A 16532-nucleotide genomic window follows, 5' to 3' on the forward strand; every position below is an offset into this window, starting at 1 on the left:
ACTACCCAAACTCAAGCTTGGTCGCGCGTCCATACGAAGGCTACGTCAAGAGTGCGCGGAACTCAAGATCGGCTGAGTTAGGCCGTCGCCCGGGCAGACAGCTATTCGGCCCTTCTCCACGTGGATCGTCATTCGGAGGTAACGGAACAATGACAACCCGAAAACTGGGGATCCTGAACGCGGTCGGAGGTGCCGACATGAGATGATAAAATGACAACGGGCGTTCTCCGGTCGCCCAACTCGACCCCGAAGTCTCTCCATTCGCGAGATCATGTGCGCACGAGCTCTTCCGATAGAATCGTCCTTGTATTGCGCCGATTGGGACTACCTAGTAACGGTTGCCCTTAGCGCAATGCGTGGGGTACAATAACTTGCTATGGCAAGCTTTGTTCCTCATCTCACACGATCTCAATCACAGCTGGACCAGATTGTGCTGCAAAATGGCTAGCCGGCATCAGCCCTCTCTTTTGCGACTGCTCTTTTGGCTGACGGTCTTCGAGTCGGCACCATTCGTTTTGTCGACTTCCAATCATGGCAGATCTCAAGAACCGTTATGGATTATGGTCGACCCCTTGATCGGCACAGTGGGCCCCAAACCTGGTTCCGCCATCGCAGGCGGTAATTCCTTTCCCGGCGCAAGTTTACCATGGGCGATGGCAAAGCCAGGCATCGACACGAGCTACATTGGGCTTCCGAATGGCAGTGCAGTGGACGCCAATGCTGGATACACGCCTTTGGGGAATGTAACAGCAGTGAGCATGACGCACGTCAGCGGATCTGGCGGAGCTCCAACCTGTCAGTCCTCTGCTTGCGCCAATGAGGCGCCTACGAGTATTAACAAGATCTAGATGGATTGATCTCGCAGATGCCGCTGTATGGCAGCCTCGAGTCTATTAACCTTGCCGACAACATGACTTATGCCCAGAACCGCAGTCTGGAACTGGAGTCCGCAACAGTGGGCCTCTTCACTACGACTCTACAGAACGGCATCAAGATCGAGATCACTTCTGGTAACCATACCGGATTCATGCGATACACCTTCCCTCAACCAGAAGTCATTTTAAACAATCTCTCCACTGTCAATGTTGATTCCACGATGACCGGAGCCCTGTCAGCCAGCGAGCACGATGCGCACGTCCTAGTCGACCTCACACACGTGTTGCCAGCTTATTCTTCGATGGCATACTCTCAAAAGTTCCTGCACGGGCAGCTACATGTCGGGTCTTCCTCGAACGGATTGCCATCATACCATGGATCAGCGACCTACACGGGTGGCTGGCCGCAGCCTGAAAGTCATACAATCCATTTCTGCGGGAACTTTAGTGTGCCTGCAGGATCTGTGCTCACCCCAACATCCGACTATGTTCAGGGAGAACTTCCCAGTACTCCCGGCGCTGGCACGTTTAGCTGGCAGTACAACCCTTATTCGCCACCAAGCTTCAAGTCTCGCCCCGTGCCGCGCGCGTATGCTGACGTCCGGTCCTATGCTGGGAGCGGAATGGGCCTTGGCGCTCTTTTCAGCTGGTCGCCTAAGGAGCAGCGAGTCAATGGCACCCTTACTCTTGAGGCCAAATTGGGCATTTCGTACATTAGTGCTGCACAGGCATGCTCTCACGTGGAAAATGAGCTTCCTGATGCGAAATCCTTCGAGGATGTCGTTGACGAAGGAAGGCAAGTATGGGAAGAGAAAATCTTGAGCAAAATTCAGATCGGAGACGATGGCCATTCGACAAGCAACAATAAAACTTTGAAGAGGATGCTTTACTCCGGGTTATATCAGACAGGCCTGATGCCAACCGACAAAACTGGCGAATGCCCTAATTGGGAGTCAAACGAAGCTAAGCCATACTACGATGACCATTATACGCTTTGGGACACTTATCGTACCCTGCTACCCTTGTATCACCTGGTCTTCACGAAGCCGTACTCACGCATTCTTTCTGGTCTCATTTCTATCTTCACTGAAGAGGGTTACCTCCCCGCCGGTCGCGCAGCAAACTGGAACGGTCGCGTTCAGGGCGGCACGCACGCAGACATGGTGTTAGCGGACGCTTTCGTCAAGAGCGTCCATGCACTTGCCGGCGAGACTGGTCGAGGCGAGCTCGACAGCGGAATCGATTGGCAAGAGGCCTACAAGGCAGTGATGAAAGACGCGAACGTATTGCCCGAGCGCAATGTTGATCCGGTTGCTTTTGACGGCGCCACCAAGGAAGGCAGAGGAGCACTGGACGATTATCTCTCCCTTCGCTTCATTACGCGCAACCACACCCGCAGTGTTTCTCGTGGCGTTGAGTACCCGCAGAACGACTTCGCGATCTACAGCATGGCAGATGGACTTATGAAGTCCCAGGAAGACGTCGATCAGATGCGCGAACGAGCAAGCTGGTGGCAGAATCAATGGAATCCCATAGCAAACACAACTCTCAACGGCACGGGTACGTTCACTGGCTTCCCAGGCCCTAGAAACGCGGATGGGACGTGGAACACCACTGCGTATGACCCGCTGAGCTGCGGAACATGCGGTTGGGACGCAGACATCTACGAAGCCAAGGTTTGGGAGACTGCATTCAGTGTCGCACCACACGACATGGCCAAAGTCATAGATCTGATGGGCGGTGACGATGCTTTCGTCCGTCGGCTAGACGCCTCTTTCATTCCAGGCTTTGGTACATCAGTCGGCGCAAACAACGATGCGGGCTCCGCTCTCTTCAACCCTGGAAACGAACCATCCTTCGCAACGCCATTCCTATACAACTACGTCCCTGGCATGAACTGGATGACAGTCAATCGGACTCGAGCTATCGTCGACGACTTCTATAGCGACGACCGTAACGGATACCCCGGAAACATCGACGGTGGTGCTTTACCCAGTTGGTTGGTGTTCAATCTCATGGGCATGTATCCGGTGTCTGCCCAGCCGCTCTACCTTCTTTCTGCTCCCCGGTTCTCTTGGCTCAAGATCTCGCTCTTTAGTGGAACGGCAGTCGAGACGTCGTTGACTATCCGGGCCCAGAATCTGTCAAGCACAAGCTATTACCCGCAGAAGGTTACCTGGAACGGGCAGGAACTCGATCGAGCTTGGTTGAAGCATAGCGAGATTGCAGAAGGAGGCGAGTTGGTGTTCTATATGGGTGAAGAGCCTAAGAAGTGGGATGTTGGTGAGCGGCCGTGGTCACTGTCGACGTCTTCGATGTAGGTAGGCATTGTCATATGAGTTGCAATCTAGAAGAAAAGCTTTTAGGGTGGAAATATACATTGTATTGAAAGTCATCTAGTCTTCAAAGTTCAACAGCGTGAATGCAGCAAGAGGCGACAAGAGTTCAGGGCCCTTCACCTTACCAGCCAGCTTGCCCTCCATTAACCAAGAGGGTGTCAACGAGCTTTCCTTCCCAGAAAGCTTCGATAGTAACCAGCCCAGTCGGTACATCGGGCAAGACAATCTGCCCCTCGCACATTGTACATACCCTGCTTTTCTGTATCACTTCACTCAGTACCATATTCATCCCACTCATCTTCGGCGCCAACGTGCCACGCTGCGTTATCGGGGCGGAAATGTGGATAGTCAAATCTGCACACGAGCTCTTTTGGCAGTCGGCAACTGTCACATTGAGTGCTGTGCCGCTCAGGACTGTCAGGCTTGGAACAACAAACGCCTGGCTATTGATCCCAAAAGTCTGTTCCAGTACGTTAGGCGCCTGGACGGAGAAAAACGTGGCATTTTGGATGGCGGGTCCAGAAAGCGAGAACGGGAAGTAAGTTGTAGTTCCGTATTCACCACCACTGCGACCAAAAACCGAGCTGCCTGTCTCATTCTCTGGTTCAAGTTCTGTTTCGTGGTGGCTGATGCGAAAGGTTAGTGATTGCGGTGGTGAGTTACCTGCCGGTGTCAGGATTCTGATCTTTCCCGAAAGCGTCAACCTCCCATCCTGGTCGAAGTCAAAGGTCGTGTTGAACGGCTTGAACGGCATAATAGCAATCGATTCGCTGAGCTGAACACCAGCAGGCACAGTATTGATGGCGCGACCCATGAGCTCGGCACACGTATCGAGAAATCCAACTCCTTGTGCGAAGAGAGTGCGCATCGTCGCATTCTTATCGCTCTCGTAAAGCCGTTTATCGGAATTCATCGTGTCGTTATACGACATGACTAGCGGTCCTCCTTTTTTTCCCGTTCCGTTCAAGTATTCGCCGAGGACATTTGGATCGAAGACGCCGCGTGTAGTGTCGAAATTACTACCGCCATTCGTGTTACTGGGCGTGACGAAGCTCTCGTCTACAGCCTCCGGGAAGCCGCCCTACATGGATGAGTAAGCATTGTCCAATCGAATAGCAGCCAGAAACCTACGTGGTGTACGCTACCCAGAGTGTGTCCGCAAGCCGTGAGCCCAATAGCATCCACCTTGTCGAACCCTGCGCGCTCGAAGAAAAGTAGTGTCTCTTCTAGATCCGTCTCTGGTGCCGGGACGCCCGTAGTCTTTCCTGCTTCGAACGCATCAACGCGGCCAGGTCGAAATGGCATCTGCGCGCCTCCGCAGAGATTATTCGACATAACTGTACCGAGTGCAACGAGATCAGCCACTACCGCTTCGTCAGTACCAGTTCCATCATCAATGACCCATCAAAAGCGATGCACTCACTAGAAATCCCCTCCCCGACAAACGGCCTCCAGAACGAAAAGCTATCATTAAACGCACTCCCCTTATTCTCTTCCCTCGCCGTCTCGAATCCAATACTAGCATCAATACCTCCCGTGCCCGCACTCACATTCGCGGTGATAAAGTCGTGGAACATGACGCGCATCCATTGGGCAGCGGTGGTGCGACCACTATTGAGCCCTGTAGTACCGGTCTGCGAAACATAATTCGTGCAAGGGGTGATTGCGGAGGAGAAATTGGAAGCATAAGCGCCCCAGTTGTCGACGAGGATGTGTTCGAGGAAGGAGATGGCGGGTGTGGGATAGTAGAACGCGGCGCGTGTGATTGGGACAGTGGAGAGGATTGAGAGGGAAAAGGTGATGGAGTCGAAGAGTAGCATTTTCGCTTGTAGGCAGGCACTGAAACTGTGACTAGGATACTAGTGGTATTCCAGAGTATAATGACGGTATTTCATCTTATATATCGTCTTCGTTCCATACTGTGTCGGCTGATTTTGGAATATTTCCTCTTCGAGATGCAGTGCTACATGGCAGCTATCAAGTGATCCAGATCTTCAGAATACTGCCTCATGCACGACTACCGCTCAAGATTTAATCGGGGGCAGTATATGATTGGCTGCGTAGACAACACCGATCCAGCCTGCATGATTGGGCGTGCTTAGATAAGCCACGGTAAGCTGACATTCTTCTACCGCCATCTGCCTCTTAGGAATTTCAGAGTTGAAGTTTTCCCATCGAACTTCATACTCTGCCTGCAGCCCACAAGCTACCCAACTTGAGCCATCGCGTGGCGATAAGAGCTACGGCACCCACACCCATTACGCCTGCCGCGCAGAACCACACACCCTTGAAGTTTTCTACCGCGCCATTCCCCTCGCCCTTGAGTGCGCCCATGGCAGGGTTACCGAGCAGCCCGCCGAAAGCAGCAACAAGATACGCCAATCCGAGACGTACGCCAATTGAGGCCTTGTTGGGAGAGAGATTCGTAATTGTGGGCCCAGGGATAATTATCACGCCGCCAGAAAGGAAGCCGTACACGATGCTGATAGCGATGAGACCGTTCAATTCCTGAGCGAGGGGTAGCATGCAAAGGGTGATGATGCAGGCGACGGTGAGAGGAAGTAGGGTGTTAACACCGCCGTACCTAAACTTGTGAGTACTGGGCTATTGCGAAGTTGAATGATGAGAACGTACCTGTCGGCGATGAAGTTTGGAACAAAACGCCCAAAGATATTGGCGGCGTTCATGATCGACAACAGGTTGAATGCCATATCCTTCGACACACCGAGCTTGATAGCGTACTCCTGGATGAAGAAGAACGGCACAAACGAGGACGCGACGAACAGCGTGAATACGACGACAAAGAAGGTGTATGGCAGATCTTTGAAGTGGTGAAAGCCAAAGCTGCAGCCCTTGGATCCGTACTGAAGCTGCAAGCGCATCACCACAAAAGCGACGGCGTTGGTCACCAATATGATGAGCGCAAAGATGCGAACAGCCCACGTGAACCCGACGCTGAGGAAGAGCGAGCGCAAGGAGAGAGTGTAGGCGATACCAGCAACGCTAGCACCAGTCGATGCAAGACCAGTAGCCAGCATACGTTTCTTCTCGAAGAACATGGCTAGTACAGCGACGGGCACTATCGCCATCAAACCGCTGCCAATGCCCATGCACACTCCCTGAGCGAAGAAGATGGCCCAATAGCTCTTGAAGAAAGAAGTCAGGATCAAACCCAGTACCTCGAGGCCCGTGCCAACAGCGATGATACTTTTGAGGTATCCCCGATCAAGCAGCGCACCGCCTGGCAAGCAACCGATAGTAGTGAAGAAAAGCTGAATCGATCCGATCCAGGCAATACGCGACGCGTCCTGCTCCGGCATCAAGGTGTCGACGTAGTATGTTTGGAAAACACCGAATGCATTCGGTAAGCCCCAACTGTTCGCGAACAGAATAAATCCACCAAGAACCTGCATCCACGCCACTTTGCCATGATCAACAGGGTAATCTTCATTAGCTTGCGCACTCGCTGTGATCTCGTGCGAAAGCAGCTGTTGTGTTCTTTCACGCTGCGTCTCGTGGTATGAGAGCAAACTCTCTCTTTCGGGATCCATGGTTTTTGTATGGGAATCTGTAGGGTATTTCGATAGTGATGATAGTGCCTAATAATTGGGCGCTGGTGTGTAAGCTGGCCGTGCCATGTAGCAACTGGATTTTCTCAGGGTCGATGCTGGATGGGGCGCTAGCGGGTAGCATGCCGCGGAGGATCGTCACTTTTAGTCATGAAACTGCAGGTACAGGTCCGAGCGGTGAAGGTAATCGCGCAAGCGAGGCACGATTTCGTTTGCTGCGAAGCCGGGAGCAAACAACACGAATCAGGAATAATGGAGACATCAAAGGATGTTTGTGCAGCATGCATGAGTAGTTCAATTGAGGACGCCCTGAAATGGTGGTTTAGTTTACATTCGGCACCTGTAGCCACTCTGGCCACATCACAGGCGCCTTCGCCTTGTTCTCTTCACTTCCTTCGTCGTCACGAGGGTAACTCCCTATCCGATGCCAGACCACCTAAAAGAGATCCGACACTCTGAACAAAGCCTATCTACCTGAGTTCTTCCTGAGCAGGACCCTGTGCAACACCAGCTATCCGTGCAGACTGTGAGAGTGTGCACACACATATCACCACGGTCAAGAGGCAGAGCGCACCACCGTAGGCCAGTCCGAATCCGGTAAGACGACGAGAGAATATGTCACGCCAGGTGACGACCTTGCCCGGCTTATATGACGAGTCGACCAACCATCTAGCATCTTCTAATCCGGCCCTGAATCGTTCCATGTCGGCCTTTGTGAGACTGATCATGATCTCGTACGGCTCTCCTTCTTGTCCTTCTTTGTCTTCTTCTCTGGGCAAGACCACGATGCCACCTTCGCTGACCCACGCCGCTCGCCGAATAGCAGTCGCATTTGACTTGCTCGTGCCTGGGATGCACCACTCCCTGTCAGCTCCCATCCTTTGCCAACTAGTGATGTATAGGTCCGGGCCTTTGGGAAACTTTAAAAGGGATTGCTGCGCTTCGGCAGGGTTGGTAAGGACGCTGTTGATCTGGGTGACTGCCCATGTCGCGTTGATGGCGTGCAGAGCGTCTGTGATTTTGGCTGCGATGTCCTCAAGAGAGGCCGCAGCACCATCGAGATCCAAGGTGGGCGTAGCAGACAGTACCAGGTTGCCGAGATAATCTGGGGATGAGAAGGGCAGTGGAAGGAACTTTCTGAGGTCCACAACGACGGCAAGGGTCGACTGCGTGTTACCCGAAGCGGTGATCGACTTTGAGCGAGCGCGTATAACATTTGCCCAGACGATGGCTGACAGTGCGGTGAAATTAGATACACGCTTCCCGATCTTGATGGATAGGTCGTTGCGAAACTCTTCGATAGCTTGCGATGAGAAGCGAAACATCTCGGCAACGACTTTGTTGGGTCCTTCATCCGGTCCTTTGCGGAGCTCAAAGCGCCTCGCGAATGGCTTCTCAGGTGTATTAGTAGACTGGCCTGCTGCATCGGCTTCCTGAACCAGCGTTGCGAGCGCTTGACGCGCTGATGACGGATCTGGTACGACGTTCCATTCCTTGACGATATCCTTCAATGGTTGAAGCTGGTCCTTGTAGCTTGGCACGCGATAGTATCTAGCAGGCGGACGAACTGGCGGCAGTTTGTTCTTTTCAGTATTAAGAGCTCGTACCGCATCGGACCATATCTTTTGAATCCTTCCGTTACCAGTGCCATCGATAACGGCATGATACCACCAGGCGCTCAATATCAGACCTCCAGGAATGAAAGTAGCCTGGGCCGCGAAGATTGGCAAAGGTCCTTTCGAAAAGCTGGTCATCCTTTCGGCATACGCGTCTTCGCCCAATCCAGCGTGATGTTTGAGTTCGTTTGGGCAGAAGATAGTAGCGGGCAACTCGTCTGGGAGGAAGGCGTCCTTCGCAAGCGAATCGTAGTCATGCTGTGCATCGTCGTAACTGACTGTGAATATACGGCGTGCTTCAGCTTCTAGATCGATGGGGTCGGGGTATTGCACACGGAGAAGGTCGGTAGAGGGGTCTAAGTCCACAGTGCCAGCAAGATATGGAAACTTTCTCAGAACTTCTTTGAAGCCATTGTGCAGCGCCTCTTTTGCTTCATGGGCGCGACTGATGTCCGGAAAGGGAAAGATGATGTAGTAGCGGCCATACACGCGTATGTGGGGCTGCTGATCGAGGTGAGATAACTCTAACTCTTTTGGAATGCCGGTTGACATTGCGGGGGTAGTGGTCGGGAGAAGTTGACGAAAGTAGGCTTTCTTCGTGTTGGGCTGGATTCGGAGGCGAAGGCTTTTAGGGTCCGTTGCAGTGGAAGGTCGGTGGTCGAAGCGCAGGTAGCTGTGCGAGAATCTCCAAGGGCACTCCATGAAAACCTACCGGCGAGTATAAATGCTTCGCGGTGCTGTGAAGTCGCACTCTGTAGAGGTGAAACAGGTGAATGCATTGCCTTGTGCGTTGTATTGACTCTTCGATGTGATGGTACTGGTGAAGGCATCTCGGTGCGTTGGCAGTTGCAGACGGATGCTCTGATTGATATGCAATACATAACAAACAAAAAGCATGGAACCCAAATCTCCGAGCTTTGACATCGTTCCGAACATGCACTGGCGATCCTATTGCACGGTGTGCTTGCCGACACTAGAGCTATTGGGCACGGTGCGCGAACCGTTGCCCGAGTCGCGTGGCATGATATTCAGCGGTTGGCACAGATTAGCTTCATGCCGCATGTCGCTCGAGCCCGATCATAGCGGACTGATCGACCTGCCCGCCCAACACACCAGCCTTTTGCAGTATGCCAACGGTCTTGTCGACGACCTCCTTGTCAACGCCCTTCACATCTTTGGCAAAGCGAACAGTTTTCAACCACTCTCGCGCGTCCTCTTCAGAGTAATCGAGCTTGGTGCTGATATACTGGACGGCCTCTTCCTGGTTTGCTTCAAAGTGTTTGACTCCCTTATTGATCTTGTCCATGACGTCCTCGAGTTCCCCAGTAAGCACTGGCTTGCTGGCGTTGGGTGCCGAACTCCAGTTCTTCGGGTTCAATAGATGGTTTGCGGCGACGATCTTCCACGAGGACCAGGGTGTGTAGATCTCGCCGATGCGCTTGATCTCGCCGTTGTCGTAGTAGCGCTTCGACGTGAAGTGCTCCCACATAAAGAAGTCGGCCGTGCTGTCGTTGACTCCATCGCGGAGGTTCGCAAACGTGTTCAGCACCTCGACGGGGAATGGTGGGCTGTTGGACGAAGTGTCGAGCCACCCTTGCTGGTCGGCAAGCACGAAGCTCATCACGTAGCTGCCGCTTCCTATCCTGGACACGCCGACTTTCTTGCCTTTGAGGTCTTGTATTCCGTTGAGCTCATCCCTCTTGGCGCCTGTGGATATGGCCCAGCACAGCGGAGTCTCGACGTATGTCCCCACCACGCTGAAGCCAGCGTCCTGCTTAGCCGCCTGTGTTTTTCCCAGTGCCGCTATCCAGCCTTCGGTAAGGCCAACTCCGATATCGATTTCGTCGGCTTGCAGCGCCGTGACCATGTGCCCTGTGCCACTGGGGAACGGGAGGAGCTTCGCGTCGAGGCCGTAGTGCTTCTTCGCGAACTCGAGCGGTGTGGAGAAGTGTTCTATTTCCGTCAGCGGGCGATGCAACAGTATTAATGACGCGCCTACCTGGCACGAAGCCGATGCGCAGTGGTGCCATGGCTGCAATCTTGGTTGAGAAGCTTCGGACTGGTCGTGGGGCTGGTGAAACGCGTGCAAGTCGCAGTGTGCGTAGCATTGCTAGGTAGGAACTGGAGGAGAGGAGATGACTACGGCAATGAGGGCTGTATCGGTCAAGGAGTGTGAGTTAATAAAGTTTGGTTAGGGCCGAATCGTCACTTACCACCGGTGGTATGCGCAAGCTCATGTTACATGAAGCTGCCCGAGGTCGATGCTCGCCTAGTTCCGCTCGGAAGGCCATTCCGACCAGCTCCGATCTTCGCGTTCCACCTCGATATGTCGGCGTCATTCCTTATCACCAACTTCTTCCCATGGTTTTCTTGCTGTTTTCGAGATACTCCGTTCCTAGAATTTCTGTTGCGTCCTCGCGTACTTGGCTCTCATTCCGTCATTCCTGTCCTATCGCCCTCTCCAAATTTGCTACGATGTCTTCCGATAGCAGTAGAACATCAATAAGAGCTAGGACGATAGCCATTGTAGGCGCTGGACCATCGGGTGTGGCGGCAGCAAAATACCTCCGAGCTGAGAAGGCTTTTGATAAGATCGTGCTGTTTGAACAACGGAGTCGATCAGGTGGGATCTGGATATATACAGGCGAACAGCGGGACGAGAATCTCTTCGACATACCTCAGACCAACCCCAATAAAGACGTTCAAAAACCAGAGTGGCAATCCAAAGATGCAGTAATGAATGGGAACATTGGTACGAATGGCATCAACGGAACTTCGAAAATTCCCTCCTTTTTGTCGCCAATGTACGAAAAGCTCGAAACGAATATACCTAGAGGACTAATGGGCTTCCAAGACCTGGATTGGCCCGCGGATAGTCAACTCTTTCCTACTCATGAAACAGTACTAATGTATATCGACGATTACTCCGCGGATGTACAAGACCTTGTTCGTTACTGTACACAAGTCATCAATGTCAGTCCAGTAGACCCCGATGTCGCTAGCAGCCCATGGAAAGTGACTACGCGTAACCTCCTAAACGACGAAGACGTGTCCGAAGTCTACGATGCGGTTATTATAGCGAATGGCCACTTCATAGTTCCCTACATACCACCCATGGCCGGTATCAAAGAGTGGGCTGCACAGCACCCCGGTCGCATTAGCCATTCGAAGTATTACCGGAAGCCCGAGGACTTTACCGGAAAGAAGACAATAGTGGTGGGAAACTCAGCGTCTGGTGCAGACGTCAGCGCCCAGATCGCTGAGTTCTGTCAAAAGCCGTTGTTGTGGTCGACTAGGTCGCGATCCATGTTCAGCGCAACCCACGGAACAGCAGGCGAAGACCAGAAGAGACGAGAAGTTCTGCCCATCAAACAATTTCTCCCTAACAATAGAGGCGTAATGTTTGAAGACGGAACAGAAGAACGCGATATCGATGCCATAGTTTTTGCTACCGGATACTTCTACAGTCTGCCCTTCCTGCAGGACGTAGAACCGAAACTCATTACTACTGGCGAGAGAGTGAACCATACATATCAGCACCTCTTCTACGCACCGCGACCGACCCTGAGTTTCCTCGCTCTCAACCAACGCGTTATCCCCTTTCCAATAGCAGAAGCGCAATCCGCTGTTCTCGCGCGCGTATACTCCGGTCGTCTCTCGCTTCCCTCACGTCAAGAAATGCGCGACTGGGAGCAAAGCATCGAAGAGGAAATGGGTGCTGGACGAAACTTCCATCTCTTGCCTTTCCCCAAAGATGCCAACTACATCAACGCAATGAGTAAGTGGGCATTGAGCGCTGAGAGCAAGGAGGGGTTGGAAAATGGAGGCAAAGCAAAGACACCACCGATATGGGGCGAGTGGGAGTACTGGTGTCGCGAGAACTTCCCAAAGATACGACAGGCGTTTGGAAAGATGGGGGAGAAGAGGAGGGAGATTAGAGATGTTAAAGAGCTAGGCTTTGACTTTGAAGAGTATCAGAGAGAGCAAGCGCGACAGAAAGATATGGACAAGGAAGGCGAGGAGCTAATATAACAAACAATACAGTAGCTACCGGCAATTTCAACGTCTCGTATCATTCAAAAAGCCTATACAGACTCTACCACACATCCACATTCCATCAGTTACATCTTGTCTTCTCCCCGCTTCCCAGGCAACCAACCCGCTTACACGGAAGCTCTTCTCGGCATCGAGATCGCAGGAGATGACACCCTCCGCCAAAGAATCCCGCTCTCTTCATTTCTCCAACCTTTTGCTCCCAAGGGCTCACGCTCATCCCCACTTTCTTCCCGTCAGCCCCTCTTAAAACATGCCTAAAACTACCCCCAACATCCGTCTCCCCCATGGTACACAAAACAACTCGAATCTTCTCCCCACCACCCATAAACCACGCAATAACCTCCCGCATAATCTCCTTAATGAATTGCGTTTGAAGCTGCTCAGTCTCTGGCGACTGGGTCGCTGACTCTGGAACGTCTGTATTGATAACGAGTGTATCCAAGTGGGGCAATGTGGCTACGTGTATGAGAAAATGGCGGACCAGGAAGATTACGTGGCGCATGTTGGTGGCGGAGATGTTGTTGTCGGTTAGGTAGAACTGGGTTTCTAATTGTTTTAGGTCGGAGTTGGGGTCGGGGATGTAGCTGTTGATGTCCAGGGCTGCGTAAGCGTCTAGTAGGTGTACGAGGTCTGCGCGGTTCATTGATACGCCGTTTAGTTCGTGGGCTTCGTGGTCTTCGCGTTTCGTTATTTTGTGGTTGAAGGGGTATGCAGCTAACAGATCCGTGAGATCATTTTGATGCGTTGATGAGTTCGAAACTTCAAAATTTTCTTGTGTTTGCTTGCTTGGGACGGACATGTTTGGTGAGTTTGGATCCGTAGGTGCTGATGTTGTGGGGTTGGATGTTCGGGTCAGTCGGGAAGTTTAGAAGAAGAAAGAGTCGGGGTTAAGTAGGCTCAGGGGCGCGGGTGAATGGACATGTTGTAGCACCTCATACAAGAAAAAAACTGAACAGGTCTAGCGACTACATTAAACTAAAGACTTGCAAAGTAGGTGGCCTAACGTCAACGTAGACTCTAGGGTGTTCAGTTTCTTCCTAGGTTGACGTGGTAGTGAAAACTTGTAAGAACAGCATGTGCTGAAAGTGTTATCGGGGTAATTTTACATCAATGAAACAACCTCTATGGCCCTACACTTCGCATTCTTGTTCCCAGAAACTCTGGCTCATAGTATCCACCACTGAACTTGCCTAACCCCCTGAGCGATGATTGCAACCCTTTGCCCATACCAACCCAAGCTGTGTGCAACATTAACATGCAAGTGTTGTAACAAGCCACTCCACTCGTCATTTACATCCATCCCAACATCCCACGACACAACGACTGTACTGACTCCGCTCTTCCTCGTTTCATCGCTACCCGTGAACTTATTGACTATATCTTGTCCCAGTGCAAAGCTTAGACGCCTCGGTGTGTGGTATCTACCTGCACCAGTACCAGACGAAGCCGAAGGCGGAATCGGCATGGGGGGATGCGCAGCTACCAGACGAAGCTCTAAGGTACGGGTATGAAGTAGCGTACGTTCCCTCAGTATCTGTTCGGTGAATGTTCTAAACACCCTAGGTTGCGTGATGTTCGCTGCACTCATCGCGACGTTCATACTCAAACACTTTGCTTCGTCCCAGGTCTGGGGTATTTTGACTGTAAAGTCCAGTAGTGGGAAGCGGGGAGTGAGATCCTGCCTCAGACGTGCGGCTACATTTTGAGCCTCATTAACAAATACCGACTCATACTCATGCTTGATTTGATCATTGATGAGAAGAATATTCGTGAGAGCATTGGGTTGTTGGGTGGAGAAGTCGGAGCGCATGTAGGCTTTGTAGATTTCCACGCGCTCAGGGAAATAGTAAGGGTGGAGCAGGAGGGAAATTGGAGCGGCCATGGTTGCAATAGGTTGTTGTGGGTCGTGCAGTGGTTCAGTACAGCGGTGTCAAGTGCTATTATTGACGAGGCTCTTGGGACGTTGTAAGAGAAGGAAATCGGGATGATATAGGGGGCGACCGCAAACAGACTGAGTCGAAAGTGCTGTCTTGATAATTCTGGAACAACAAACTGACGTTCTGGCACGACCTGGCACAAGACAACTCCTCGTATCAAACATGAGCAAGACAATTGCTACTCAGGCAGAAGGCCAGAGAATGGAGCAGGTGGAAGTAGTGACATACAGCGTGTACCTCAACACATAGAATCCCCCGATGTGATATCAAACCCGAACGCCGCGGCTATGCATCAAAAAGCGCAAACTGATATCCTCTTGACTGTGACACTACCTCCTTCCCTTGCCTTGCCCACCTCCACCACCTCCACCCATACCTGGCATGCCGCCCATACCACCCATCATTTTCATCAAGGCGCCCATATCAGGCATACCTCCCCCTCCCATGCCACCGAGCGCGGATAGATCGGGCATGCCGCCGCCACCGCCTCCTCCACCCATCATCTTCATCATCGCGCCAATATCTGGCATGCCGCCGCCTGCACCACCTGCGCCACCGCCCATACTTTGCATGCGCTTCTGCATAGCCGCGAGTTGCTGCTGCTTGTTGCCTCCGCCCATCGCACCCTGTGCTTTCTGCATGTTCGCCATTCCACCCTTCATCTTCTTCGCCATACCAGCCATCATGCGGTGCTGGGTAAGCAGTTCCTCCACTTCGCGAACCGATGTACCAGAGCCGCGGGCGATACGTGTCATACGTGTGGGTTGATCGACAAACATCTTTCCGTCCGACTCCAGCTCTTTCTCAGTCATACTGTCACAGATGTAGATCATGCGCTTCAGCTTTGTGCCGCCTTCTTCGTCGTCCATGCCGCCCATCATGCTGCTGAGTCCAGGAATCATGCCCGCCATCTTCGACAACGGCCCCATCTTCATGATGTTGGAGAGTTGATCCCGCAGATCCTTGATTGTGAAAATACCCTGGGTGATGTGCTTCATTGTGTCCTTTTGGTCGAGCTTGAGTGATTGTACGTGTTCGACGAGCCCTTGGACGTCTCCCATGCCGAGCAGCTTCGAGACGAAAGCTTGTGGCGCGAAACGCTCGAGGTCCAGCATGTGTTCTCCGTTACCGAGGAAGACGATAGGTGTATGTGTTGCTGCGACGGCGGAAATGGCACCACCTCCTGCTGCCGCACCGTCTGTCTTGGTGATGACAATGGCTCCGAAATCTGCGGCCTCCTTGAAAGCGCGTGCTTGCGACTCCGCAGCCTGTCCGATTGTTCCGTCCAGGACCATGATGGTCTGGTCGGGTGTCACGGCGTTCTGAATTTGCACCATCTCGTCGAAGAGGTCCTTCTCTTGCCTGTGTCGTCCCGAGGTATCCACGATGATGATCTCGAAGCGCTCCTTCTTGAACTTCTCTACACCCTCGCCCGCCACCACTACAGGGTCGGTCTGTGTATGGCTACCGTAGTATGGGATCTTGGCTTTGGTCGCGTTCTGCTTCAATTGGTCGAAGGCACCGGCACGGAAAGTATCGGCGCACACCAGGCAGGCCTTGAAGCCTCTTGCCTGATACCATCTCGCCAGCTTTGTACACGTCGTCGTTTTACCCGCACCCTGGAGACCGACAAACATGATGACGTTGGACTTGCCCTTCTTGGGTTTGAAGGGCTCGGCATGGGGGTCGACCATCTTGACGAGTTCATCGAAGACGGCCTTCTGGATGAGGCGCTTCTTGTTCACGCCCGGCGCAAGGTGCTTGAAGTCGACGGCCTTCTTTATCGATTGGCGCAGGTTCATGACGAGTTTGACGTTGACATCGGCTTCGACGAGGGCGTTGGAGATCTCCTTGACCATGGCTTCGAAGGCCTGCGCATGTTAGCCACCTATCATCAGTCGCCTGCTCGGGGCGCGCACCTTCTCGTCGAGGTTGGGCGACCTCGTGAGGTCGGTGACGGCGGCATTGATGCGCCGCCCGAGATCTTGAAGCACCATAGCGGCGGTTGGTAGGGAGAGATGATGGTAGGGGTAGGGTTGTGGGTGTTCGGTGGTGTGCCTCTCGTGGTGTTCTGTGGGGAATCCACTATGGCGGGGCGCGCTTGCCGTCGGCCATTTGGGCTACTAACGCCGATCGCCTG

At 52.7% G+C, this 16532-nt stretch overlaps 7 protein-coding genes across 7 annotated transcripts; 2 read left to right on the forward strand and 5 right to left on the reverse strand.

Annotated features, from left to right (window-relative positions):
* Window positions 1–560: 560 nt before the first annotated feature.
* J4E90_003729 (uncharacterized protein) lies at window positions 561–3196 on the forward strand (the record flags this gene model as incomplete). The annotated part of the gene is made up of 2 exons (XM_051433296.1): window positions 561–795; window positions 849–3196. The coding sequence occupies 2 exons, from the start codon at window positions 561–563 to the stop codon at window positions 3194–3196; spliced, it is 2583 nt and encodes an 860-aa protein (XP_051293194.1).
* Window positions 3197–3483: 287 nt separating this feature from the next.
* J4E90_003730 (uncharacterized protein) lies at window positions 3484–5034 on the reverse strand (the record flags this gene model as incomplete). The annotated part of the gene is made up of 4 exons (XM_051433297.1): window positions 3484–3533; window positions 3878–4295; window positions 4346–4578; window positions 4695–5034. The coding sequence occupies 4 exons, from the start codon at window positions 5032–5034 to the stop codon at window positions 3484–3486; spliced, it is 1041 nt and encodes a 346-aa protein (XP_051293195.1).
* A 361-nt stretch (window positions 5035–5395) lies between these two features.
* On the reverse strand, window positions 5396–6765 carry J4E90_003731 (uncharacterized protein; the record flags this gene model as incomplete). The annotated part of the gene is made up of 2 exons (XM_051433298.1): window positions 5396–5798; window positions 5849–6765. 2 exons carry the CDS (start codon window positions 6763–6765, stop codon window positions 5396–5398), a joined length of 1320 nt encoding a protein of 439 aa, XP_051293196.1.
* A 488-nt stretch (window positions 6766–7253) lies between these two features.
* J4E90_003732 (uncharacterized protein) lies at window positions 7254–8951 on the reverse strand (the record flags this gene model as incomplete). The annotated part of the gene is made up of 1 exon (XM_051433299.1): window positions 7254–8951. One exon carries the CDS (start codon window positions 8949–8951, stop codon window positions 7254–7256), a length of 1698 nt encoding a protein of 565 aa, XP_051293197.1.
* A 499-nt stretch (window positions 8952–9450) lies between these two features.
* On the reverse strand, window positions 9451–10429 carry J4E90_003733 (uncharacterized protein; the record flags this gene model as incomplete). The annotated part of the gene is made up of 2 exons (XM_051433300.1): window positions 9451–10352; window positions 10399–10429. The coding sequence occupies 2 exons, from the start codon at window positions 10427–10429 to the stop codon at window positions 9451–9453; spliced, it is 933 nt and encodes a 310-aa protein (XP_051293198.1).
* A 445-nt stretch (window positions 10430–10874) lies between these two features.
* On the forward strand, window positions 10875–12431 carry J4E90_003734 (uncharacterized protein; the record flags this gene model as incomplete). Its single annotated transcript, XM_051433301.1, has 1 exon — window positions 10875–12431. One exon carries the CDS (start codon window positions 10875–10877, stop codon window positions 12429–12431), a length of 1557 nt encoding a protein of 518 aa, XP_051293199.1.
* Window positions 12432–14721: 2290 nt separating this feature from the next.
* On the reverse strand, window positions 14722–16389 carry J4E90_003735 (uncharacterized protein; the record flags this gene model as incomplete). The annotated part of the gene is made up of 2 exons (XM_051433302.1): window positions 14722–16263; window positions 16312–16389. 2 exons carry the CDS (start codon window positions 16387–16389, stop codon window positions 14722–14724), a joined length of 1620 nt encoding a protein of 539 aa, XP_051293200.1.
* Between the last annotated feature and the right edge of the window lie 143 nt (window positions 16390–16532).

The sequence above is a fragment of the Alternaria incomplexa genome (genome assembly GCF_024043165.1).
Source record: "Alternaria incomplexa strain BMP 0042 chromosome Unknown scaffold_4, whole genome shotgun sequence".
Lineage (NCBI taxonomy): Eukaryota > Fungi > Ascomycota > Dothideomycetes > Pleosporales > Pleosporaceae > Alternaria > Alternaria incomplexa.